The 26,698-nt window shown below is 35.5% G+C and overlaps 1 protein-coding gene across 1 annotated transcript; it reads right to left on the bottom strand.

The window, feature by feature from the left end:
* Positions 1 to 179: 179 nt before the first annotated feature.
* Positions 180 to 23,976, bottom strand: LOC101243915 (uncharacterized). The gene is made up of 22 exons (XM_004245083.5): positions 22,697 to 23,976; positions 16,003 to 16,118; positions 15,469 to 15,674; positions 14,388 to 14,507; positions 13,087 to 13,215; positions 12,873 to 12,998; positions 12,332 to 12,387; positions 12,155 to 12,254; positions 11,937 to 12,054; positions 11,362 to 11,571; positions 7,683 to 8,016; positions 6,239 to 6,332; positions 5,925 to 6,033; positions 5,290 to 5,561; positions 5,061 to 5,188; positions 4,509 to 4,743; positions 3,583 to 3,771; positions 3,201 to 3,487; positions 2,422 to 2,623; positions 2,101 to 2,343; positions 787 to 866; positions 180 to 682 (listed from the first exon to the last, which is right to left on the bottom strand). Exons 1-22 carry the CDS (start codon positions 23,512 to 23,514, stop codon positions 535 to 537), a joined length of 4,320 nt encoding a protein of 1,439 aa, XP_004245131.1. The 5' UTR covers positions 23,515 to 23,976; the 3' UTR covers positions 180 to 534.
* Between the last annotated feature and the right edge of the window lie 2,722 nt (positions 23,977 to 26,698).

The raw sequence follows: 26,698 nt of genomic DNA, 5'->3' as shown, positions 1-26,698 counted from the left end.
AGCAACATCTCTTATTTTGAAAGGATGGTATATTTTTTCAATTAAAAAAAATTGAGAAAAAGAATGGCAATTTTTCAGAAAACTACTTCAGTGTTACATAGAAAAAAGAGAGAAAATACTGACTAAATTTTGCTCTTACTTTCAGAAAGAACATAGTGCAGGTAGAAAGGCAAAAAGAATTAAGAGGTAGTAAAGCACATCTTATTGAATAAAATAAACTAATGAACATCACCCTTAAAAGATTACATGAGAATTTCCAGAAGAGGGAGGGATCTCTTGGATATTTACAGTGAAGAAACACAACTGCACAACCAAAAGTGGGGTGGGGGGTGTTACACAATGAATGCTTCTCTCAGTATTTCTATCTACTCTTTCAACTTTCTTCTGTTTTCTACCCAATTCCTTTCTACATCTGTGACAATTCACTATCTAAATGGACTATAAAAAGGCAAAAAGTGGGTGATGCAGAAAAAATAAAATGAACCCAGAAAAAAGATAGGGTGTTAGCGGAATATATTCCTGCTCAGCTGAGTATTATGATTGCCAAAACAGTTCAAAGTCATTGCTGTACAACGACCTGTCTTGAATCTCCAGATTAGCAACATGCCAGTTTAAGAGCTGCAATTGGATACATTTACACAGAACCAGTGCAAAAGGAAATATCCACCACTCACTTTCATCCCTGCAAGAATAAACAGCATTGTTTGACAGCGCCACGTAAAGTTCCACAACAGTACGAAATTGAATAAATTTCAGACAACATTGGACAAACTTCAGAATGCTTACATGTTCCATGGCTGGAAGTAAGGAAGCTTTCTGCTTGACTGAGTGATATAGTGAACATATCCACAGACAAATGCGACAATCTGGTATGAAATTGATGATATACAGAGTAAGTAGGCATAACCCGAAAACGGTTGGCTAACTTTAAGTTATTACTTAAAAAAATAAAAATTGGTAATATTGTATTCCTCAGCATTAAGGATATGCTGGAGACCTTAAAAAAGAAGATAAAAAAAAGAGGAGGAAGCTACTTACAGAGATCCTAACAAATAAATACTAGTCCTAAGTCCTAACTAAAGATTAAAACCCCCAGCAAAGGGTTTAGACAGTGGGGTCGTTTGGTAAGATGCATTAGAAAAACTATTGCATGCATAACTTTGTGTGTTACTAACATCTTGTTTGGTCCACTTTTTCAACCTACCATTATGTAACACACTCTATTTGGTATAATGCTATGTAAACTAATACATGACAAATCATGTGCAATGGATGCATTAGTATAGTAAAAAACCCAATTGTCCCCCTCAACCTTTTTCACATCCTTTCCACTGTATTTGTGGAGGTAAACAATATTTTTAAGAAATTATGTAATGCATGCTTTTAAACAAAAACAAACAGCACATAAGAAGTGATATCAGCATTTTTAATACAACACCCTATTCAACGCTATTCTTGTACACCCTACCATATGACCCCTGAATGATCTAACCTTTCAATAAAAAAGATCAGAACTTCTCATGACAAAAGAATCAGAGATGCAACTCAACCATCTCAGTGGATCAATACACATCCCAAGTAATTGACACACAGAGACGTATATTAACTTGGACAGGGTATTGCCCGAGTGCCAAAAATGTGCACTGTTAGGGCAGAATGGTTCTTCATCAAACAACCTTTTTATGGTTGCAGAATATGTAATTTGAGAGAGGAAGTAATTTGAAGTGATCCCATTCAGAAGTATACAAAGATCATAACTCCAAATTAATTGGCACTTTATCAGGAAAAAGAATCCTAACAGAGGAAAAGAACAGAAGTAGATTAAGTATATTACAAGAGAAAATGTGAAGTCCTATACAAGGGATGCTTTTATATCGAACATCAGTGATGTTGCAGCTTTCCCTCCATCAGTCAATCCCAGAGTATGACACATTAAGTAAAGAGGAAAGGCAAGGCAGAAGATAAGGACCATTTAAAGAATCTGACCATTTCTGGGCCCAATGGAAGGTATATAAGTACGGAAGTGAACATATAGATAACTAAAAAAAGTAGGCAACAGGCATATGTACTCTTTTCTTTTCAAGAATAAAGGTTACTTACAACATTAATCAGGGATGTAATGTTCCACAAAGCATAAACACGTGCAAGACCAGCAGAACGCCTTTGCCCCTGACTGAAGAGAGCATTAATTCCAGCAGGAAATGGAAGTAACATCCCAAGAGGTAAAACAAACAAAACCAAAAACACATCTGCCAAGGAAATCGAATACAGCTGGAGCAGAGTTAGCAGCACTAAACTAAAATCGCCCAGCAGCAATATCGAAATGACCAAACCAACAAGATCCTGCAACATTAACAAAATGTCCTCAGTATTGAAACTTAAAGGCCATACTCCAAGAGATGCAAAGAAAGTAGGGCAGACCTGATGACCAACTGGTTTAGTGTTATGGATTAGAAAAGAGAGAACATAAAACAGATCTCTTTTCTCCTTGAGCATCTTTAAGCTGTCAATGTCTAAAATCCCACCATAAAAGTTCCGCTTTACAGTGCCTTTGTCAACCCCCCTTAAAATTGATTCATCTCTTAGATAGCCCGCAGGATTCTGCCCATCTATGCTGCTATCACTGCAAACAATGGAACAAATAGATCTATTAGGCCCTTGCAGTGAGGGAGTCAAATAAAGGGAATGATGTGAAATCAATATTTTCCCTCACATTAATAGGTGAAACCATTTGGGGCCTAGTCCAAATGGCAAAAATGGCAGAGATTGGCACAGATAATGTTAAGGTATGCAATAGCTATGAATTGCTCTTCTTTTCTAGCAAAACTCCTTTTCAAGAGGGACATTGGATGTTACTATAAAACGTTTTAACTTGCAGACATGAACTAATTAATCTAGGACTTCAGATGATTAAAACCCCTGCAGTCTTTTGCCATTACCCTCCAACTCCTCCTTCAGTGACCACAAGATATCCATATAGAAATTTCACAATAAATGACAGAAACTGCCAGCAATACGAACAATGCATATACGATTAATACATATTTAATATGTACTCATGACTTGTATAAAAGAACAGATACAAGTGGAATGATGGGAAGTATGAGATAAGGAGGAATGCCAAAATGGAGGGGAGTGGAGACAAAAGGAAGGAGAAACCAAATAGACTGTGTGAAGGGAACTCTAAGTGCACAACATACCATGATAGTTGTTCACTTCTGGAACCTTCATCAAGATCTTCAAAAGGCAGTAGTCCAGCTTCTTCAATAACACACACCAAAAGTCCAAACTGAGTATAGCTGTCAGTTGTTGCTTGGAATGACGCCAGATCGACGCGGATACCATAGATCCTTAAAGCAGGATTGGCAAAAGTTTCAAGCCATCTAAGCACTGGGCGAAACATTGTACTAAGGCAACCCCGGCGTACTAAACGCAACTGAGCATTCAAACCAGCCACAAGACGGTACCATGTCGTAGGAGGAATGGACTGAAAACAAATGCAAATCTTAAGTACAAATTGATCAAAGTTGGGGAAATATTTCTGTCTCTAAATTCCTTTTTAATTTTTAACGGATGACCAACCTGACTCATCAGACTGGTAATAACGTTATCATTATTCAAAGAGAGTGGAGCCATATAACTTCCATCACCACCAAATAGAAGAGACATCGGAAACCTCTGGTGAAGACTAGGAGGCAAATCGCTTCGCTTCTCATCACCGCCAAGAAAAAAGTCCACATATGCCAGCATTAGATCAGGTGTTGCTGCAACCTACAATCATGGAGACCATAAATAAGGTTGAGAAGTCTTTCTCGAACCATATGCTTCAGTAAAATTTGCTTTTGAGACTCTACACTGAAGACCAGATAAAAAAAGGGAAAAATAACACTTAAAACCTTTCGCAACTGTAAAGGAAAATCATCATTAATGTATTAAGAAAAAGTTTAATTTAACATCTGACAAATCCAAGCAGCATTTATGATATGTCAACCTTTAGAAACTGTTAAATATGGCTGAACAACAAAATTAAGATGGAAGTGTTTAATTTTTAGGAAGACATAGACAGTCAAAAACTGAAGAGGCAGCAGATGAAATCAAGTTTCGAGTTATAGTACACAGATGGAAGAAATACAAGTCAAAAGGCACACATCAGTATGGCTTTTACTAACAATAAGTAGAGGCTAGAGCTATGCCACAACAGAGGTGCTGTTTTTCCTGCTCAATAGGATAAAGGTGTCCTCTAAAGACCTGGCAGAATGAAGATGCTGTAGTTTCAAACTTATAACAAAATGATTATACCACTTTATCAATGAATAAATAAAGTTCCACTAGAAAAGACCCAAGAGACTGCTACCTGCATAAAACAATCACATACAAAGCCCAGAGTACAAAAATGGAGTTTGAACAGCAAATAATAGAAGCAAAATTTCACACCTTCTAATTTCTAAACGTGCTTAAATACAATATTATGGTAAGTGATACTTGATCAAAGCACACTATAATCTAACCTTCAGCCCCTCATAAAGAGCACGTGATCGACAAGAACGTAAGCAAGCATGATCGTATTCTGACCGAACAAATTCACGAAGACGTTGTAACTTCATTCTACGCCTCCATTGCTGCCATGACCATGCAAGAGGATACACAAGGATACAAAGAATGCTATGCACTGCTCCTTCCCACCATTGGTAGGCAGCAATAGTATTAATTTCATCCACAAAGGTGTTGAAGGCACCCTCATATCTGGCAGATAAATACAAAACCACTGAATAGCTATTTCCCAGTTTGTAATTTATTCTTTTGAAGAAGATAAAATTAAAAACCAGATTCTAGGAAAAACAAATTAAAAATGAAGAACTAAGGGAAAATGGAGACAGAAAGAAATGTATATATCCTCTTCCCTCATTTTTCCTTCTGAAGTAATTAATGCAAGAGAAAACTTGAAAAGTGCCTATCCGAAGAAAGACTCGGATGAAACATGTGAAACAGCCAAAGCAAGACACTCTAAACAAAAGAGTAAACTGAAGATACCAGGACAATAAAAAAAGAAACCATCTTACACGACTTCTTTTATTTGCTGGGGAGGAGTATGAGACAGATGCCAAGGTTCACTGAATGTATTCGGACCCAAAAAGTACAATCTATAGACATGGCTTTGTGACTCCTCAACCCTGTTTGTTTCCAAAACCTGAAAGAAAGAATATGTCAAATTTCACCTGAGCTGCAAAAAATATATACAATCTAATACAGTGCATTGTTGTATGTCAGCAAGCAAGACATCTGACAAACCTCATTGAGTGACTCCAGAAACGGAAATGAGTGATCAATTTGAGAACCCTGTTGTGTGGGAGCAGGACCAGGTGACTCGTCGACACCAACATACTTCATCCGAGCTACACTAAGAACTAAGGCTAATAAAATGAGAAAACCTAAAAGGAGAAAAACAAACAGCCAAGGCCCTCCAAATGTGTAGATTAGTTCTTCAAGAGCTGTATAACAATGAGGCATATGGTATCTCTCTGAAACACATCGGTAAGGACAAGGACGTTCCGTAACACCACCTATTACAAGGAAAGCCCCTTAAAGTCAGTTTAAAATGAATCAACCATAAATTAGCAGAGAAATTGCGTAGAGAACAAAATTTCACAAATTTTGAAGCAACAGGATAACCATGAAAATATGTCAACAATGCAGGAAACACACAGATGTACGAGTAAATCTCACTGATATAGATGTTCTGTATGTTACATATCGATCAACTAGCAGACTTTCATGAAGAAAGAGAAAAAACAATGCGGAGTACTTATTTAAAAGTAGACTGAACACCCCCCACCCCCCACCCCATATCTGGCCTCTTTGTTTCCTCTATTAGATGGTGAAAAAGCCTTAGCAGGTTGCTATAAACATCTCATCATTTTTCATACCTCGAACAGAAATATAAACAGCTCGATGTGGGAGTTCATCATTTGGGCATGAAATACAAAGGTTTCTATCAGATCCCGTGACATTCTTGAAAGTACCAAGTGGGCATTCCTGTATAGACACAACAGAGGAATTCCAATAAAAACAGGAGACTCAAAGAAGGAGAAAAACAGTTGGAAAAGGCAACAGGCCTATGTTATGAAAAAAGAAACAAACCCCCACCCCCATCCAGGAAATTATTCTTTGACCTTCTCTCAAGCTGTTTCAAGTAAAACCTTAAACAACGAAAAGCTTATAGATATCATTTGGCACTTACCGCACAGAAAATCCCATAAAGCCCTCTTGGACAAGGCTTTCCAGACAAAGTTCCACTTCCACCAATACCACCTTGCTCTCCACCTGATCCACCCCTGAGGAAACAGCACACATGACAGAAATACAACAAACATAAACTCCTGGAATCATTGTTAAATTGATGTCAACAAATGTACTGAATTTGTAATTGATTCGAAAGCTCATTGAAGATCTCTTCTGAGACTCTTCGAGTATCACTCACCTCCAGCATAAGTTATTTACAATAATTTAAAGAAACTTCCCAAACAAAAAAAAGGATGAAATAATCTGTGTTAACTACTTGCTAACTGCTCCTGACACTGTAAATATAACCAAATAAAAAGATGTTTTCTAAAAGATATGAGCTTTATGAACACTTTTTATGCTCTGTATATTTCAGATATTGTTATTCGAGGAACAATTGGTTAATTCAACTGGAGAAGACTTGGTAAGTTACTCAAAACTGAACGCAAGGAGAGTATATTTAAGAATTTCAACACATGTTTGAGATACACAAAGAAGTTACAATTACAATGGAATTCTTAGTACTACCTTTAATTAAATGAGAGATATCAGTCATGAGTATCTTAAATACATTCATAGTATCCAACTGTAACAAATGTATCAACACTTGGGAAACTTCTAATCCAGTCAGTTTCTCCAAAAAAAAGAGAAGGATTAAATAATACAGTCTACTCTCTAGTAGCCTAGTGTTATCTCTTATTTAACTGGATCAGAGACTGAAGACTTAATATTTGGATATTTGAAGCAGCAAAATTGCACTTGAGGTTCCGAAGCAGATCCTACCCATTAGCTCATTTGACAAATACTAATAGATGCAACTGATAAATTTACATCACTAAGAGATAATTCATTAGAATGCGTCATCGGTGCTCAGAAAGTATTATAAGCAATATAATCAGTAATGTCATACCTCCAAAGAGAACAATAAAAAAGTGTCGCTACAACTCTATCTAGTCACTGGAGTTAAACCATACATCGTCAAGTTAGAAGCAGAGAATTTGATAAGAAAGTCAACTACATAGCAAAATAAACAGAGTAGCAGCCCAAAAAAAAAAAAGACGCATGCACAAGACTTAATATTTGGATATTTCAGGTCTAACTATTTGCATCTATTGATGTAGTGTAACATACGACTGTCAGAAAGTAAATTGTTCATGAAGACAAGATTGCCCATCTTTTGATGCATCTAAACATGGTATTACCAGTACACTAGCACACATAAAAAATAGCCCAGTCTGCACCAGCAATTTCTATCGTCAACTAGACCAAACAAAGATACACTAAGATGATTGCACATGCTATCCACAACCTATCAAGTGAACCGCGTTTATCGCCAATCACCTTAAAAATAGTGCGACTTGTGAAACTAAAATTATTAGCAATACGTTCTTTTCAGCACAAACCTTGTATAGATGCTTCCATTCACAGTCGCTATAGGTTGATACACATCACCAGTAGGAATTTCTGACCAGTGAAAATGTATCCGCCCACCACCTCCACCACCACCACCACTGGAACTGCTAGTCCCTCCAATGCTTGACACGATGCCAGATTCACCAACAGCCAGTGATTTCAGAAATAATAGAATACTTCCACCGGATCCACCTCCAGGCCCTATGTACTGACCTCTAGTTAGATAGCCTTTCTTCCCGAAGCTTTCTTCAAAGCTGTCCCCATCAGAGACAACTTTGCCTTTAACCGACAAAGACATCAGGGGATGCTCCAATGAACCTATCACTGCATTCGGATGGCAACAGAAAAATAAGAAAGACAGAAAACAAACTAACACAATATTCAAAGATGGCTTACGAGAAAGCATTAAAAACCATAACTGTTATTCATCACAAATAGTCAAATAATAGCATGTAACTGGATTCATTCAATGTGTAATGCACCAGGATAACATTCACACCAGAACTAATATATCTTTGACGAATCATAAGCATTCAAGCAAAAACCTGCACTTGGTACAGGCTTTAAATTAGTAAAAGCACACAGAAATTGACAGGTAGAAAATTTGTTGCAAATGTGATATTTTTCTCCGGCATATTTGAAAAAAGAGTGTATCACATTTACAAAATACGCTTACTTGTTCGCTAAGTTTGAAATAATCAGCAGAGCTTAAGAAGCGAAGTGAGCTTAGCAGAACAATCTATAACTTTTTTCCAAGCTCTTTTATCTGTTTAGTCAAACTTTCCATCAGAAGCAATTAGCTAGGTCCAAGATGATTGGTTTGGAACAATCCAATGGATCACCTGATCCATGCTCTCTTACCTCATCAAACTTCAAAGAGTGACAACAAATCATTTTATCAAACAAAAGTACTTAAACCTTAGTGGAGGAAGCAATTACAAGTTCAAGATTGGAGAGAATTGGCAACGAAAGAAAAGCAACATGGAACATGACCACCTTGTCTCTATAGGAGTATATGGAACTTGAAAGTGATGTAGAAAGCACTAAGAGATCTTTTTTATTTCACTTGTACTTTGGTGTAAGGAGAAATTATTTTTGTATCGTTTGTTGGTAAACTTGGTGGAAGACAACTGTCTCAAGTACATCTTGTACTTACTTATCAACACCAACTTGTGCTTATTAATGGAAGTCTTATATTTATAAAAAATGGTATTTGGACCTTAAATGGAGATGTGAAGAATAAGAGGAAGAGCACAATGTAAGAAATAGCATTAGATTCAGATATATTATATAATTATTGCCATGTTGGAGAACACGAAGACCCTAGATCTTCAATCAAGGAACACCCAACTGTGACTCAATCCTAAACTAGTTGGGCCAACCACAGAAATCATCTGTAACTATTACTTCATTAGAAAAAGGAGTAATTAGCAGTGTCACATGTACAACGCTTGAGGGAAGATGTGGACCAATTGTTACAAGTCACTTTTGGCTGCTAGCCAATTATGGTGGATGGTTCTGAGTCTGATTGGAATACAGACATCACATACTACAGCTATGTTCCGCTGGGTTTTCTGATAAAGGATTAGAAGATGTAGAAGCATGTGACAAACAACCTTTGGCTAATATGTGGTACTTAAGAAGAAAGAGGGAAGCTTGGGGAAGTGCGAAAATGATTTTGGACTGACCGCTAATCTCCTGTAACTGGTTAAATTTTGGTGCACCAATGAGGTATGAATTGGTATTTAGTATTATATAATTGTGTATTATTTGTAAAGAACCATATACTTGGGAAGATTTTGTACTTATGTATACCACTCAGAGGGGTGTGGGTGGGAATTTGAATGAGATATATCTACTTCAAAGTTAAAGTAATGAGGTGATCAATTCATCCAATAAAATCTGATTTTTGGATCAAAACACGATGAATGCAGAGTGGGTCTGACCTCAATCAAATTTAAGACTCACTATAGATGCGACAAAAAGAAGTGGGATTAGGGGTGACATTGTTATAATGTGGGGACAAAAGGGAATGGGAGATTCGTCATTGGACTGCTTTACTTGGCTTCTGCTTAAAGTAGGAGTATTGACACATGAGAGTTTGAATTCGATAGGTATTCATCTATGTTTTAGATGGGTAATATGTGGGGAACAGGCAGAGACAGTCAACCATCTTATTTTACATTGTATGTGGAAAAACCAACTGTGGAAATATTCATTTATCTGAGGACTAAAAGGGTGAGGCCAGGGAACTTTAAAGGACTGCTAAACAGCTGGAACAAGGATGGCCATGCAGCCAAAAAGGAAGGAAGGTGGAAGATTATCCCTGCATGCATTTCATGGACAGTGTGGAAAGAAAAAGGAATAGGAGATGCTTTGAAGACAAGTAAAGCAACTTGCAGGGGTTTAAAATGAATTGTTTGGCTCCGTTTGATTTTTGGAGTAAGCAGAAATTAATACCTCAAATGGAAGATGTTTTTTTATCTTTAGATTATTCATAGAAACAACAGATAGTTGTTCAAGCTGTGAGCTGTAATACATTTGAAGGGGGACTACATATTTTTATGTAGTATTCCTGGTGGATATGTAGACTAAGGGCTCGTTTGGCCATTCAATATGAAATCATGAGATGAAGTTGAAGTTTTGTTTGGACATGCGATTTGGATTGTATATGTTGTATGTTTTCTCATAAACATAAAAACCCTTAATGTTGTAAAACTATTAAAATTGTCTCAATTCTTTATAAAATCTTATCAAATAAGCACAAGTATAAAATCGCATAATATACTATCACGAACATATTCTTAAAAAATACAGTAATTATTGATCATGTTTTAATTCAATAAAAAATAAAATTAAACATAAGTTTTGGTCTACTACTCTTTTATATAATCCTCCAACAAAGTACGGACGACCAACTCACGTTGAACTTGCGTTTATCGTTCATATGATTGAGAAAACGAACCAGCATTGTTAGTTTGAGTCATTTGTTGGTCAATTTGATTGGTAAATATATCAATGAGATGAAATCAGCATAAAATAGCATGTCTAAACGTTGATTTCATCTCATGATTTCATATCACGATTCCATATCGCATGCCAAACGCCTACTAACTGCTACCGTTCTTTTTGAAACAGGTAACTTTGTAAATTACTACAACAGTACATAGGCAGTACTGAGCAATATTTACAATTCATCAAATCCAGCTATCTGATCCAAAATTGAGTCTAGTACATCTACTAGGGAGATAGTGTCATTGGAGTATAATTGTATAGACTAACTGCTACCATTCTAAAAACAGAACCAAAGAAAAAAAGTGGCATTTAAACTGTTGCAGCTTAACATTTAAATTTCTGTATTATAAATATAAAACATACATTGCCGCTTTGCAGTAACACACACGGCATGCCATGATACTGATTCTACTGCATATGGAGGAGACTTCAAGCCATATTAAGAATTTTCCACTTTTAACACAAAATAAGTAAAGCAATAGATTATAGATGTTTATGCAATTAGTTCCAATTACCCATTAAAACATATCATCCATCCGCAGGTTGGTCACTTATCATATACAGAAACATCAGATGATCAAATTATGAGAAAACTACAACAGAAAAGAAAGTGGAAGTTGGGGACTATAGTCAAAAAGACAAACTCAAACTTACCAAGAACACCACCACCAGAAGTTGATCCAGCAAGGCTACTATTCCCACTTCCACTGCCGAGTTCACATGGCAAATTGGGATCTCCATATGTGATGCCACCCCCAATGCAGCTTCCATTATAATATCCATATCCGCCTCCACCACCATGACCAGCACCACTACCAAGACCATTGCTCAGAACTTTTCCTTGGCCTACTCCTCCAGTGCAGCCTGTATATGGGGTTAATATTAAATTTAGAGATAGATTAAGTAAATTGTTATAGTTTGATTTGTTTGAGAAATAAATTATTGAAAATTGCATCTAAACTTTGGGCGTTTTTATATAAGATAAAGTTAACCTCCCTTCAGCAAAGGAACTTGAACTCTCAAAGCATTGAATAGTTATATCACTAGTATTTCTCAAGCTTATCATACATTTTGAATGACCTAAAGATGGAAGAGTGCAACATTTGATCTGAACAATCACTAGACCCTGCCTAAAGAAAGCCTATAGATACTAAAAAAAAGGGGGGTGACATAAAACAAACTAAAGATGGTCATATCAAATATAAAACTGAAGGAAATTAAGATCAGACCCATTCCCGATGTGCTAATAATTCCATAAGGTTGCACATCTATAGTCCTTGCTCTGTGGAAATGAACAACAGATCCTTCTATGAGGCCTTCAACAAGGATATCTTCAACTCGACAGATCTGCAGATAAAGGAAGTATTAGAGTAGGACAAGTGTAATGTACAATCAATGCAGATATTATATACAGATTTTTGTTTTAGTACTGGGCAAACAATGGCACCTGTAAAGTAAAGGACAATGAAGAGTTCACGTTGCAGTCTTCAGGGGGGTGGAGCAATTCAAAAGGACAACCTGGACTATCACAGTTCAACTTTGGTTTCCTACCAAGCACCAAATATCCAATTAGCAAATCAAAGAAGCTTCTTAGGTAAGAAAGAATAGGGAGAAGGCAACTCACACAGCATCAGCTGTCGCATTTCGTGAAGGACCACGCAAAACAGATCCTGGGCCAATCTACATGCAGTAAGAGAAAAGTGAGGGAAGAGATTAAAAGGGGGTAAAATATATAGAACAAAATGATCAACTCAAACTACATATGAAGTTCTGGAACTGGTATACCAAGCTCCTCGGGTCTCAGGAGCCGAGGCAGAACATGGACCATGTGAAAACCTGAGCAAAGACTGTGCTCAGTTACCACCTTGCAAGTGAGACAAGTGGAACACTAAAAGCAGTTAACGCATATGATGTGTCAACTATGGCATACATTATCATGCATCAGATATTCACAGAAAGGTGGCGAGGGAAAAGGAATTACTAACTGCGATACAAAAACCAATATACTGATATCAAAGCAAATTAAAAAAATCAAGAAAGGAGGAAATATCAAGTGTCAAGCGAAGCAAGTTCAGAACCAGTTAGAAATCTATTGCACATCGCCTACAAAGAACAGAAACAATACAATACAATACAATACAACACAGAAGAAGATTTCTGCTCACGTTGACACTGTAAAACAAAGACAGTACTAGTCTTTGAGCTTCAATTGCATCTCCTGGTCCAGACAAATTCAGCAACCCTTGGCCATGAACTCCAAGATTTGCATTCGAACGAATTTGAGATGACTCCTGCATAAGATGGCATTTAGAACACATCTCAAATGAACAACCGCACAAAGACAACAAAGAAAAACAGAGAACAGAAAAGAAAGAGCACCTTAAGAACAATTAGGTTACTAGCCTCAACCATTGATGTCTCAACATTTTGATCACCACCACCATCAATTATCATTTGTGAATTCCACATCAGAAACATTTTGACAGACATTCGTAGCGCCCCAAAAACCTGGGGAAAAAAAACAAGTCAGATAACATCACTGCAAAACTTCAGAACTACATTAATACAAGACACATTATTGGGGACAACGAGTACAAAAGCTGCAACTGACTAATGCTTCTAGTTTTCTAGAAGCACAGTCAAGAACTAAGGCCAAAGAAACCAAAAGTAAGCATAAAACCATAAAAGCGAAACTGAGGCTGGATGAAGTTGGTATAATAGCATATAATATGATGAGAACAGAAGCAGCAATTTAGACCAGATATCATCAGTGAATAAGGTTCCAGTTTCTCTTTGATCTCAATAAATAATTATGAGAACCCTTCCTTAAATTATTATTTTTGATGAACTCTTCCCTATAAAAACATTAATCTTCAATAAAATAAGAAACAATATACAGAGGATCACAAGTCATTTGGCTGCTTATGAACACAAAAATAATCAACAAGGAAAGCAAATATATGAACTCTGCTTTTGCTCATACACGTGCAAATCATTTTTTCAGCAAAGAAAAATGGTGCTGGACCACAGTTTTAAAACTGGTGCTGCACATTGCACAAAATACAGAGTTGGTGAAATACTTGATAACTTTTGGCATCTTAAGTAAAAGGAGAGCCACTTTTAAGTACAAAAAGCCTTATACAGCAGTGTGAAAAGCTGGTATCGAGGCCTGTTTCAGTCTATTCAGCTGTAGTTACCCCTGGAGCCTTTCTCTTCATTTAAAATTATTTTCACGCTTCTATATTACAGTACGAGAAATCGCAAGACTTAAGGAGAGGCTTATGGATAATGGTTAGTTAAGCTCATTAGGGTATATTACAATACTACAGCGAGGAGGCCTGATAGTTAGCTAAGCTGTTATTTCAACCTTCATGTATAGGTTTAGGGAAGACATGCATTGATTCTAACAAGTGTACACATTCAGCAATAAAATACCACACAACAATATAATTGAATTTGTTGATGTTTCCACTGATCAATACAAGTATATGCATCAAAATAAAAACAGTTAGAAATTGATTCAAGTAGAGGCACAAGTTAGATTATAACAGTTGAGAGTTACCAAGATTTGTAAACGAAATATATATGTGCATCAGAGTTTACAATTGGAACACTCCATCCACACTTTGATACAACCACAAAAATGGCTTGAGGGGGCACTTCAAGATTCTTCCGCTTACCTTAATTACAGAATCACTCATCAAAAGCTCTTCTGCCAATAATTCAAACTCTGACATTGCATAACGTGCCAGCCCAAAGCTCAGTGTTCCTTGACACAACAGGCTAATTTGACCTTGGACCTATATAAGAGAGATAAAATGCTCATAACCGGAAAAACAAAGGCAGAGGTGCAAACAGAAGGCATATGGAGAACCACCATGATGCAATATGCTAGCAAAGTTCCCAAGGCATGAGGTCACCTCAAGGTTTAAAAAAAACACCTTCACTTGTTTAGTTTTTTGATGGGCAAAAGTAAATTGATTATTAGGCTTCAGATTAACTAATTCTTCAATTAAAAGGGGTGTTAGAAAGATAATTTTAATAAGACAACTGTATTACTGGAAAAACAAAAAAGAATCCGAATCTTTTGTATCATTTGTTCTTTGAGAGCGCTTGGACCCCCCATTCCTCTTGGGATTTTTGCTTTGCTATCTTTAACATATTCCTTTCACATGTAAGGAAATCAACTTCATCTTAGATGAAAAGAAGTTAGACATCAAGCAGAACTTAAACGTTTTCAGCTTCATTGCCCATCCTGTGACACACAACCTAGAAATACCATGAGTTACATAATTTGGAACATAACTCAATTCCGAAACTTATCTGACAAAGCATCAGGTTATCTATACAACTGAAAAGCATTGGTAAAGCATCAGTACAAATAAATTAAGGAAACCAGAACAATCCCTTTTCTCCAATCTAAAACCCGTCTGTAGAAAATCAAATAAAACAAGTTAAAGACACTTAATCTGTGAAACACAAAGTGGAACCTTAAACACAAAACCAACTAATGGCAAGAGCTTGGCGTACATAATACTATAGCGCAAAAGAGAAAGATGGGACTATATTTCTAGAGAATTAAGACAAAAAGTTTTTTTTATAATAGGAACAACAAAAACTTCTTACTAAGGCTCAACGAAAATTTCATTTCTCTGTGATACTTCACTCAATAGACTCAGTGTCAAAAAAGTTCAATTAATTGAGGTACACATCTAGTAACTTCCATGAAAGAACTGAAAACACAAAGAAAGATCCATCAACCTGAACGCGACTCCACAGCAAGGGGACAGCAGCCTTAGCATGGTTGCGAATATAAACATTCGTCAGCAGTGGCTGGGGAAGATCCAACAGAAGTGTGTCTGTAGAAGTTGATCTATTGTGGTTGTTGACAGTAAGACTACGGGGGACATTATCATAAAATGTTCCTGCTGCGCCAGCATTTTCTGCGCAACCACGACTGCTTCCTCCTGCAGGCAGAAAACGGAGGTTGCATTGCCTTTAGTACCAGCTGAACAAAATGATATAGAAAATCAAGCATTTTACCTATCCAAAGGCCACAATTAACTATATACTGAAGCCCACATGATGAGGCTTATTTACAAGTATTTCTAGAGTAAATCTTTCATCCAAAAAAGAGATCAGGCATGAACCTGCTAAAGGAATAGTTGCTATGCAGAAATAGTTGTTTAATTGACCATGTGCAACATAAAATCCAAAAGCATGAGGAGGTCAATTCTCCAAAGCTTGGCTCCCTAGGCTCAACTATCGAAACATGCAAGATAAACTTAGCCTTACCATATACAAAGATTTCTGGTTCATCGTGTCTACTAAAAATATCCACAGAAACTCTTCCACCACCTCCACCAGCAAAACCGTCACCTCCACAAGCACTTATTCTACCAATTCCAGTCCTGCATTTGGTTAAAAAAGGAAGGGTTAAATGGCAGTGCAGGCAAAGGCATTTGACTCTTTTTTGCAACTTGAGACATACCAATAACTGGGCTAGGCAATTGTAATAAAATGTCAACAAAGCCACTACACTGTTCATATGAGAACACCACATAGAAAGCACCTAATTAGGTATACACTATGCGTGAGAAATATATCTTCATTACAAATGTAAAAGTTCAAGCTAAACCATTGGTTTGATTCAGTAAACTAAGGAGATACTGCACCTTCCGAAGAGTTAAACATTTCTATATGTGGGCTACATATCAAGTGAAAAAAGTTATTTTAAGAAGAAAACCAATGATCCTCTCGAGTTAGGTTGTAGTCGCTTAGTGATGCTTAAGGTTAAAACTGGCCTATTTTATCTGTCATCCAGCTAGGCAAGCCATCTCATCTCCTAGGTACTAATAAAAAGTTGAAGTTCAAGTATTGAATGGAAGAAATTTCTTTATAAAGTTTGTGTTTAGGTTTTCCAGCCGTGAACTGTCCCCTTGCTTCTTTCATGTGCCTTTTAGAATTTATTTTTGTTTATTTGAAAAGGAAAAAAAAAAAGGAAAGCAGAGTGCACGCTATCTCTATGGTGCACTATGTTCGGCACTTGACAATTGATGAAGAAGAAAATGCACCATTCTCACTCTGCGTTGCATGCACAAAACCCACTGAAAAAATGTGGATCACCTCATTTCATTGCAGCTCTGCTGCAAAGTTATTTTTTCATACATTCTGCTACAAAGTTATTGGCCCTGACCATTTTCTACATACCATAGGTGCTAACTATAACAGATGGAGTGACATTGGCAAGCAAAAGGATGAACGATATGAGGAGAAAAATATGGAAGAGCACCCTAATGTGTATCTATCGTCTCATACAGAGAGGAATACGAGAAATAAGGAAGGAAACCAGGAATGGAGAATAAATACAAACGGATATATAACTCTATTGTTCCGCTTGTTCGTTGTGTATAAATATGAAATAACATGTTGTATAGATGGCTGCTAGAGTTTTGGAAGGTCTAGGGTAATATTGTACTAACCTTATGTCAGTACCACCACCTAGGTGTATATTATAAAACAGATCCATTTTTAGCCTATCATCTTTTCTAGAAGCAAAACTCGAACACAAATGATCTAACACCATATATGTTTCTGCTTCATTACTTCTATGGTCATGCACGGCAGCAGCCATCCTATTGAAAGAGTCTTACAGTAGAGATGTTTCCACCCACAAGTACCCCTTTTCGCGAATTGTACTATAAAAATTTCTGTTCTTATGCTCCTCTTCTTTTTTTGCAATGATAGTGTCCAAGCGAACTTGTGCCAATCTCGACTATTTCACCAAGTACCTGCTACATCCCATCAACACAGGTAACGGGTAACTCCGTCCACCAAGACTATAGCAGATTCAAAGAAATCGCCTAAAGCTTTTTGTCTCCATTTGAATTTGAACTTGAGACTTCATGTTTCACCTAAAACTTCATTGATCACTAGGTCAAACCCTTCGGTTATCCCTATCTATCCTCTCACATTCGGTCAGAAATACATATGCTCCACAAATATAGGAAAAGCAGAGTACATGTCACAGAAAACCCCCTATTTTATTTTATTTTGACAAAGAACAAACGCACTATTTTATTACCGGGCATAATTGGGTGAAGGTCATCATAAAATATAATTTATTTGAATAAAGGCTCTCCTTGTTCCTCATTTCAACTACTTCAGCTTGACAAGGGATGGGATCCAAGCAACACACCAAGCAGTTTTGGAAAACGAAATTTGGAAAAGATCTAGTCCATCTCTATTAACTACCTACAGTAAAGTTTCTACGTCAGCCACTTGGGCTTCCATTTTCAAATGTTTCAAAATTACTCTTACATATAAAAGAAGGAAATCACTAGTTCACTGTTCAAAACTGCTGATAACCAACAGATAGAGGAAAAAAATAGGGATCACCCAGGAAGGTAAGACAAGGGGAAAAAATATGAATGCATATATAGCCATTCAAAGAATAAGATAAATGTGTCGGTATTCTTTCATACAGCAGGTTTCTACCTTTTGTCCCTTGAAGGTGACCTTCTACACAGTATACACCCTTGTTAAAAAAAAGGGTAACCTTCTATACACAATTTTCAGAAGTGAACCTTAAGAAATGATAGCTTTTACCTACAAAGGAACAAAACTAATTTATTAGGTTAATGTACAAAGTTGATGGCGGCAGCAAGGTAGTGCCCCGCCTGTGCGAGAAGACCATGGAATCATATTCACTATATATCTGCCAGAAAAAAAGAGCTAGCAAGCATGACCACCATATCTTAGAGTAGGTAAAGAAGAGTCAATGGAGAAAACAACAATTAAAAATGTAATGCGAGAGAATGCATATATAAATATGAACCATAATATTTAGACAAAATAAAGGAAATACTATTAAGTCAGCTACATATACAATGTTTGCCCTTAAAGACAGAACCCATAGGTGAAGGTGCAGCAGCCTTAGCACCTTGATGTGTACACCAAAGCGGCAATCAAGCGAAGTGAGCGTAAGCTTCACAGAGAATTCGGGGTTTAAACCCCTTAAGAGAGCCATTAACAACAATTTTATTTTATATTGCCCAAGCTTTCTTAGGTGCAAGAACAACTTTTGAGAAAAAAAGAATACTTCTTTTTAGCAGCAAAAGAAACTTGTGAAAAGACGAACAGAATCAACAAGGAAATAGATCAAGGAGAACAAGAAGATGCAAACATCAAGCGTCACATTCAATGTTCTTTTTTAATGTGCTGCTATTTAGAGCCTTTTGTATAAATGACTATACCCACTTCGATGTCAAAATTTATGGAATTGATGCATTCACAAAGACACCTTGGAAACTGATGCATTAATGAAGAAAAATATGCCCCTTATGTCCACTGAGGTATTTGATTAGACTATGCTGTAAAAGTCGTCATCTTATCCCTCCCCTACTTTTTGATGAAAAGGTAAAGATATTATTATAAAGCACCAAGAAGGATTAGAAAGAGAACATCAGAGGAATCTTCTTCTAACATTTTCGAAAATATTATTATGTGTTATGAGCATGTTGTGTCGAAAATTTCTACGTATTCAGATATCTGTAACTCGGTAAAAGAATGTGTGGTCCCAATTTAAAAAAAGTTGTTTCTCACACACAATTGCCTCTGTTGTTCATATTTGTATAATTTATTTATTTTAAAAAAAATCACACGAACCATAATGCTCTTGGAAAAGCTTTGCCCCCAACAGAAGAACACAACCAAAAAATATTTTAGAAGGTTGACAGAAACCAGACTTCTAAACAGAATAAGGATACTGCAGCTATGATAATCAAAGTGCGAGTATGCATCAAGGACCTGAAAAACATACTGTAATTCTAATGTAATGTATACCTTATTCATAGAGCAAGCCCCCAGACTAATGATTCAACAAATAAAGGAAGGTTCAAGCTTTGAACTTGTGAACCAGTAGATGTTGGGCTAACTAACCCAATGGACATTTTGTCGATTATCAAAAACAAAATAACCTGTTGAATTGCAAGTTCTCATCATAGTATTGCACACCACTCACTACAAGTATCTACTTGAGTGCCAAATATAACATGTGAATTTGTTAGAGAAAGAGCACATTTATACATAATTACAAAATTTTGGGGTGATGTTTTAGAGGACTTTAGCCTCTAAGAGGGCACAACCATCTCCGACGTTTCCTACATGAATGAATTTACTCCAAAATCGAAAGAGGAAACATTACTCAAGATATTAGAATACCGTCTTATTCAAATACACGGCATGAAAACCTAAAACCAAAAGCTTATTCATGATAGTAAAGGTTACAATAATATTACATTCAGCTAGTTCTCAAAGCCAGCACGGTATTTCTGAAGTTTCAAGTCTAAAGATGCTTGGATTCATTTGTGGAGGCCGTGAGTCTCATCTATTCACGTCAAGATCTTTAGGAGGCACTTCCAAGATGCCCCAATGACAGGAATGAATTGACTTGAATAATTAAACAGCATAAAAAGATACAATGAATCAGGATGACATTCAGTTCAAGTAAACACTACAACTTAAGGGGAAAAATCCCACTTTTAATGAACCATTACCACTATCATTCTTATAGTTTACAGAGCAAGCTCCCAGTAGTACATATAAAGCTTCAGTTACTTTTCACAGGCATGTGATCATCAGCATTTAATATATCAATCCTTTCTTTGATCTTTCACATCCTTTTAAACCCTTCATCCTCCATTTTTTTCTTTCTGATAGGACAACTTTTGTCTAGTTTCTTTTTGAGAATTTAACTTTGCTCCCGTACTTAACAAACAGAAAAACTACATGAATATATTAGGACGTTTTTTTTATCACATGGCAAATTTATGAAAAGTTGTACTGGCACCAGCCACCAGGGTGGTGTATTTGCATATGCACTACAAAATAAAATTCCAGTTATTTATTTAGTACACATAGAAGTAACTACGGAACTATCAAACTACATATATCATTTTGCATCCATTGTCTTACACCAATGATCTAGAGTATAGATACATTAGTTCATGGGCTTCACAATTGACTATGTTTCTTTCTTTTAAAGTTCTCTTGTTTCTTCCTTCCATATCACCCACCACACTGATGCAGAGTGAGTATTCTAGAAGAAGAATTTAACAAAATCTTATCTCCTCATGCAAGAGAGAGGGATGTTGGGTGAGGGGGTGTCAACAAAGTGTAGGTTAATATGGTATTTATTGTCTAAACCAAGACATGAACTTCACGATTCAATCCATATACCTGGCATAAAAAGCACGTTCTTTTGGTATGAGTGAAAAAATAAGCTTTTGTTTTCAATGTGAAGGTAATATATGAGTGCTACTGCTCAATTATCATCAGTGGTTCATCGTACATGAGTTTTTTCTATTAATTCTACAGTTTTAAATAGATTTCTTAGTTTCTTGGGATGCTATCCACTTAACAAGACATACTCAAATTCGTTTTCTAGTATAAGCTTTAAGGAGAGTGTTAGAATGTTAAAGAATTAGTGTTACTTCATCAAAAAAAAATTGTTAAAGAATTAGTGTTAGGCTGTTAGCATGTAGAATTGAAGCAATAGAAGAGCTAATTCTTAAGGATCAGTGTTTTATAAGAATTAAGTCTTAAGTAGGAAAATGTCCTTCAGATTCAGATATCCTAGGTTGCTGTTAGGATTCATATTCAGTTTTCGTACTATTTGACAAGCTGTAAATATGGTTTAGTGCAACCCATGCACTGGTTCAATGAATATACACAATGTTACCTTCTCAAAAAAAAAGTGAGAACGTGTCCTTCGCCAGGAAAACATCATGTGTCTTATATTTAAGACCTATCGAGGGGTAGAGCTAGTACTCCCAGAACAGCCTCCAAGCTTTACCCGTTACCAAATGTAGATGTAGACCTAGCACTTATAAAATGTATCTAGAAATTAATTAATACTTCACCTCTCTTTCTCATAGTATCTAAGGTAAAATATAAAATATTTGAATCTCTGTTTTGTTCGGTGTAAATATTTGAAGACATAACTAGTCAACAAATCTATCTATAAATAACTAGCATGCATAGATAGCAAGGAATCTTTCAAATACCTATGACTACACAAATATTGATACAAATCAAACTTTCATCTTCCTTTTTGCAACAGGCACACTTCCTCCAAAACTTTATGAGCAGAGTCTATGTCTTGATGGAGAGTACATGCATGTTGTTCCTAGCGCAGCACAGAGGAATTTTTTTGTCATCATGATGGAGAGTACATGCATGTTGTTCCTAGCATAGCACAAAGGAATTTATGAGCTGTTATTCCTTCTTTTCTACTAGGAGGCCCAGCAAGTTGTTTCCACCTCATGTATCCTTCTTTTCTACTTCCTGGGCCTCCGTGTTCCTGATGATATCTCAGCAAGTTCAGCCGACCCCATTCTTCAAAACCAACTTATTTTGATCCATTCAAGCATGGCTTTGAACCTATTGCATGTATCTAGCTAACATATTTAATGATGTGGAAACAGCCATGTGAGCAAGTCCAGTCTTGTACAAGCAAGAAAATTTGGTATAAGCATATTTTACAGTGATATGATACCATGTATTCGCTGAAGATATTCATTGAAACATGACATAATCATTCACAAAAAATCCAGTGCAAACCAAAAGCTCATTGAATGTCATACTAACTACATGTTGGGGGCACCTTTCACAAGTGACAAACTCCTTTTGTTTGTCCCACGGGTGCAGAGTTCCATGTATTCCCTCAAAAACAACTCTACTATCTCCTATTAACTCACACTCTAATGGGTCATCATCCTATAGAAAATGAAACACATTCACACACAAAAATATGAACCTACTGAAAACTAATTACGGAATTACAAGAATATCCACATGTCTAGTAACACTAGTACACTACTAACAACATTAAAACTAATAATATGGAAGAAATCAAGGACAGAGATACTGAAAATTGAAATTCTAAATATATAGTAAGAAAAGGAAAATAAAGCAAAAGAAATATTACATCTTATAAGCTCTTATCTGGATGCTACCACCAGAGCCGCCGCCGCCTTTGACACCACCATCACCTCCATCAGCCAACAAACTGCCATTCACTTCTAGAAACTTGTCCACCAACAGCATTAATCTTCCACCTCCACCCCCACCATAGTCCATAGTCTTACTCGTTGTCCCACCTTTACTTCCATAACTCCATGGTGTTTGCAATGTGGACCATCCATAAGCATCGCCACCCCAGACATCCTCCGGCATCTTCTTTTTATCTGTCAAACAACCAGCCCCTCTTCCACCATAACCCCCACCTGCTCCCTCTACTCCTTGTGGTGTCCCACTAGTCTGAGCAGGCGCTGAACCAGCCAAGCCAGTGGTATTCACAGCAGAACTATTACAAAAGGTAGCATTATCTGCCACCAGCTGGAATGTTCCAGCTAGAATCACGGAATTCTCACCCAAAGTAAAGTTCCCAGTGACATTAATTCCAATTTCGCAACCCAGGAAAGTACACTTAAAGGTAACATTAGGAAGGACATAAAAACTCCCCTTCCCTTCTATATACACACTCTTGGTTATATTGACGCTGGATACAATCTTACAAGTAGTATCCAACGATCCAACACCTCCTAGATCATCCTCACATGATACCGACGGGGGGTGCGGCGGCGGAGGTGGTGGAGCCGGTGGGGTATAATCTTGATGAAAAAGAATGAACTCAGAGTCTATATCCTCGTCTGAATAACCATTAATCGCTAAAGGGTTTACGAAAAACAGTAAGAAGAGCAGAGTCAAATGAAGTGTGGCGAAGAAAGACAGAGATAAAGCCATTGACTAACTAAAATAGTCATCACATCTGACAGTGATAAAGATCGGATTGCATCGCAAAACGAAGAAAGAAGAAAAACCCACCTCAAAAACTCCGCCCAAACAAAGATTAAGCTTATATTTAGCAAAACCCAGCTGGGTTTTTGCAAGAAAAGTAGAAAAACAGCTATAAATATTAGATAAAAACAGAGTCTTTGTAGCAGAGAAAACCCTAGAACTTTTCTTTTCTATTTTGGATGGAGAATCTCGTGAGAAAGGAGACAGAGAGGTTAGGGAGAAAAGGGTGTTTAGAGAGAGAAAGGAAAGTGGGAGATGAGGTGAGCAAATGGGGAAAAAAGTGAAAATGAGAAGGAAGATGAGGGGAAGGGGGAGAGATGATTGGGATTTTGGGGTTTTTGTTTAATTGGGGAATAGGTAAAAGGTTTGTGAGATTAGGTGAAGTAAAAATATTTGTCTAAAATCATTTTTAAATTTAAAGTACATTTTTATATTATATTAGGTGAACTAAAAATATTCTTGTACTAAATTGTCTAATTTTTTAAGAAACATAAGCGACCACCAAAAAGAAATGTGTCAAATTGAATGAAAAAGTGTACGCATGATTAAGCTAGTCAAGTTGAATGTTTTTAAAAAAATTTAGAAATCGAGAGTTTTAACATATTCAGACAAACTATATTCAAATTCTAAATATTCTTTGTTAAAAGTATAGCCAAATACAAACTCCAACTTCAAAAATTTCAAATAAAATAATTATTTTTTATTTTCATAACATAACTCTACGTAATTTCACTAAATTTTTAATATTTATGTATATTATATGAAATGTGAACTGCATTGTATATAACGTACATACGTACTAAATATTTTATTCAAAAAAACCTCTAATTAATTGGGAGTCATATTTTTAAAATGAAATATTTTACATGTTATTTCCAATTATCGAACCTATTGTATAAATATTTCAAAACTTATGTATTGTTGCAAATCAATTTACTTGATAATGCAATAAACATTTAAACTAACAACACACAAAAATTAAATTATGGGACTGAAAGATTGATTTCTTATCCATATCTTTATTCATTTTAGGTAACTTTGATTCTCTCGTTGTGGCTAAAACATGACCAAATTATAAAATTAAATATATATATATATATTTTACTGGTTCAGTCAGTTTCTTAATTAAAAAAATAGAGTGAAGGATGGTTCTTGTTATTTTATGTGGATAGTATAAGGATGTTTTTTGCCCACTTAGATAATATAAGGATTTATTGAGTCATATTTTAGGTAGAGCTGTCAATATGTGCTAGTCCACCTCATCCGGGCTAATCCATACAGGTTTTGGCATTTTACGAGCCATGTTGGGATAGCCCACTTTAGGTGTGGGCCAGAAAACGGTCGGCCCAACCCACAAGTACGTGGGCTACATGCTTGCCGGGTCAGCCCACTTTTAAAAAAATTATATTATTTTTTGAATTATTAAATTAAATTATAAATTGTAATTTAAAAATATTATCATAAATATCGACAAAACAATATTACATGATGTTAACGTTACTGCTTTTTAATCAAATCCACAAATAAAATTATCTTTATAATATTTATTAAGTTTTTTTTCAAATAAAAGTATAAATATCTAAATAGAAATGTTAACCTAATTGTTTTGAGTTTGGACTCTTTTTAATTTTAAATTTTAATATTGTATTATATTTTTTAATTAATTTTTATTGGCCCACCGGCCGGCCCTACCGATATTTATCAAGCCCTCAAATCAGCAGGCTTATTCAGGCCGGGCTAAAAAACTCTTTTTTCAAATGGGCTACCAACCCAATTAAATTATTGGTTAGGTCAGTTCAGCCCAACAGGCCTAGACTATATTGACGACTTTAATTTTAGGGATATTTTTAGCAAAAGCTCAAAATATTTACCATTGACGTGAGTTACAAATTATAATAATTTTAAGATAAAATATCGGATTATTTTATTTGTTTTTATATTTCATGTGAGTTATAAGTTATTATATTTCGAGATAAAAAATGTAAAATCATATTACTTTGTATTTAATAGAAAATTATTAAATAATTTTAAAATTATTTATCTCGTGTTCTATATCATAATATGAAATAACTTATATCCTACCCAAATATTTGTTATAGCTTCCAAATTAAATTGGATTGAGCAGAAAATATTTTTATTGAAAATGTGTTTACTTGTAGTAGTAAAAAAAATAGAATCAAAATGTTTTGAAGTATTAAGAAATATCAACGGATCTTCTATTGTTCAAGAGATTGACAATAAAAAAATGTTAATTTTGTGCTTTTTACGTATTTTTATTTAGATTTTATTTTTATTCATAATTTTTTACTTTTGATGTATTAAAAATAAAATAATTTTTCACGTTTTATTCTCAATATTGAATACTTATTTTATTGAAAATGTTTTGACTTTTGTAAAAGGAAGACTCAAAATGTTTTGAAGTATTTAAGAAATATCAAGGGACGTTCTCTTGTCCAAAAGATTGATAGTGAAAATGGCTAATTTTGCGCTTTATATGTTCATTTTTACTTAGATTTTTATTTGTATTCGTAACTTTTGACTTTTGGCATATCAAAAAGTATAATATTTTTTTCATGTTTTATTCTCAATATTGAATACTTATTTAAATTATTTTTCAAAATCTTATATAAAATATTATTTAATAGAAATATTGCGGCAAAATACATATACCAATAAGTTGTTTTTAACAGATGAATCAAGTCAAATTGTGACAAGTAAAAATGAACGAAATGAACAACTTTTTAAGAAAACAATTAATATTAAATCAAAATAAAATAGTAATAGTTAAAGGGGGGAATCAAATTATGAAAATGATTTTATTGGCTTACACTATTGACAAAATTAAAAGCAGCTTACACGAGAAAATTACGATTTATATCTATTTTAAAATATTTACATCAAGTAGTTTATATGAAAAAAATGACCAAAATAGTTTTTAATGTATGAATAATGCTTTATTTTGATCCTTACTATGTTTTTACTTGATTGAAATAGGTCTTAATATATAACAAAGGTGTTCATTTTGATCATTCACATATTCTACTTGGTTGAGATGATCCTTAATATATAACAAAGGTGTTCATTTTGATCATTCACATATTCTACTTGGTTAAGATGATCCTTAATATAT

This window comes from Solanum lycopersicum, chromosome 8 (assembly GCF_036512215.1).
Source record: "Solanum lycopersicum chromosome 8, SLM_r2.1".
In the NCBI taxonomy this organism is placed as follows: Eukaryota; Viridiplantae; Streptophyta; class Magnoliopsida; order Solanales; family Solanaceae; genus Solanum; species Solanum lycopersicum.
The sequence above is the reverse complement of the archived record's forward strand: the minus strand, read 5'-3'. Positions and strand labels throughout refer to the sequence as shown.

Excerpts from the sequence above, each read along its gene's own strand:
- LOC101243915 (XM_004245083.5), bottom strand. The coding sequence starts at position 23,514 with ATGGCTTTATCTCTGTCTTTCTTCGCCACACTTCATTTGACTCTGCTC. Across the intron at positions 12,388-12,872 it reads CTTTGTTTTACAGTGTCAAC|ATTGGCCCAGGATCTGTTTT; the intron begins GTGAGCAGAAAT and ends TACTGCATGTAG. Across the intron at positions 12,055-12,154 it reads CATTGTCCTTTACTTTACAG|ATCTGTCGAGTTGAAGATAT; the intron begins GTGCCATTGTTT and ends CTTTATCTGCAG.